General features: G+C 63.3%; 1 protein-coding gene across 1 annotated transcript in view; it reads right to left on the bottom strand.

Moving 5' to 3' along the window:
- Positions 1 to 768: 768 nt before the first annotated feature.
- Positions 769 to 1749, bottom strand: part of SKAP1 (src kinase associated phosphoprotein 1) — a 198796-nt gene continuing 197815 nt past the window's right edge. Inside the window, exon 11 of the mRNA XM_029963461.1 lies at positions 769 to 870. Within this exon, the coding sequence (XP_029819321.1) occupies positions 769 to 870 (102 nt within the window). The remainder of the gene's footprint in view (positions 871 to 1749) is intronic.

A 1749-nucleotide genomic window follows, 5' to 3' on the forward strand; every position in this document is an offset into this window, starting at 1 on the left:
ACTTCCCACCCCCTGCTCCGGCTCCACGAGGTCTGGAGCGGCCAAGAAGGGAGAGGAAAACGCCTTTATTGCGGGGTGCCAACCCCCCACCCCGGACCCCCAGGAGGACACCCCCGGGCACCGCGGGGGTCTCTTCGTGCCAGGGGTGCTCACGGCAGGGCGGGCTGCTGGTGGGGACTGGTGTCACTGGTGTCTCAGCACGGCCAGGGAGAGAGGAGTGCCTGGGTTTGGGGACGGGGAGAGAGACACGGGTGATGGTGGGGAAGGGGACAGCGAGGCTGGCACTGCCACGGGCACAGAGGGACAAGGAGGTGGCAGCACTCCAGACCCCTCCTTCCCAGCCCTGCCCCGTGCCTCGGTTTCCACAAGGGAACGGCTCCATTGTGGGTTTTTGGGAGGAAAACTCCCTGTTTCTGGCACTTGGTGTCGGGGTTGGTGGCACAGTGACAGTTCCTGGCGGCCCTGGGGGCTGCCGTGGCTTCACCACGTCCCTCCCATGGGATTTGGGGGGCACTGGGCGGGGTGGCACCGCCCCTGAACTGCCACCGTGGCTCCTGGTCTCTCGCCTGTTCCCGGGTGAAACGGGAGACCAGGAGATGGAGCCAGAGGCAGTCAGTCCTCAGGGATGCCGGGACACCCCAGGGGATGGAGCTGCCTCCACATCACCCACCTCCAGCCCTCACTCCCACCCACCTCCAGGCCCCGTTCCCGGCAGGAACACACCCCGGGTGCCCCCTCTGCTCTCACCTGGGGTCTCACTGTCCCCCCTCACCGCTCCTCCAGCTCGTAGGCGGCTTCCAGGTAATCCCTGGGCACGATCCCGACCTCGTCGTTGAGCTCTCCCACCCACCAGCCGTACACGTCGTATTCCTGGGGGGACACGGGTATGGAACGTGGCTCAGGGCCCTTCCTTTGGCTCTCCAGCCCCCCCCAGACTCCCACAGAAAACCCCCCCAGTCCCACCTCTCCCCCAGTAAATCCTTCCCTGCCCTTCCTGTCCCCCCTCCCTCGTCCTGCCCCCTTCGCTCTGGGGCCTCTCAGAAACTCAACATTTAATTCACACCCCGACATTTTGGGGCTGTTTAATTTCAAATATCAACCCCCCAGGGAGGCCCAGCCCTCAGCCTGGAGCTCCAGAAGCCCCTCCAGCTGGATCATGCCTGGATAATCCGTTCCCTCCCCAGATTTAGGTGGGATTTCCTCCTCCCCCCCCTCCTCCCCGACAGGGAAATAACAACAGGGAAAACTTTCCTCCCTCCGGGTGTGCAAGAGGAGGAGTTTGCACATACGGGTTCGAGGAGTCTGGCATCAAAACAGGTGAGCTTTAAACAAATTGGATGTTAAATTTAGAGGTTCCCGGCAGCACATCCCATTCCCTGCCCCACGCTCCCTGTTCCCTCACTGCCTGGCTGGGGACATTTCATGTTGTCCCCCAAGCCCATCCCTGCTTCCTGACGGGGGGAGAAGGGCTGAGTCACCCGAGACAGACACTCTGCAGATGGTGCTGCCCTCGCCAGAGCCAGGAAGGGGGGCCAGGAATCCTGACCCTTCCCCAGGGACCCCCCCACTGCAGCAAAGAGCACGGAGCTGGATGGGAAGGACTGGGGAGGGACAGCAGGATGGAGGGCTGGGAGAACACATCCCACCAGCCGGGAGGGGAAAACAAATCCTCCCGCCAGAAGGAAAAAATCCGGGTTTATTTGTACCCCGGGCACCCCCCCGGGCACGAAAAGGACCCCGTGCCCGCCC

Source organism: Manacus vitellinus, unplaced genomic scaffold (genome assembly GCF_001715985.3).
Source record: "Manacus vitellinus isolate BGI_N305 unplaced genomic scaffold, ASM171598v3 scaffold_102_pilon, whole genome shotgun sequence".
NCBI lineage: Eukaryota > Metazoa > Chordata > Aves > Passeriformes > Pipridae > Manacus > Manacus vitellinus.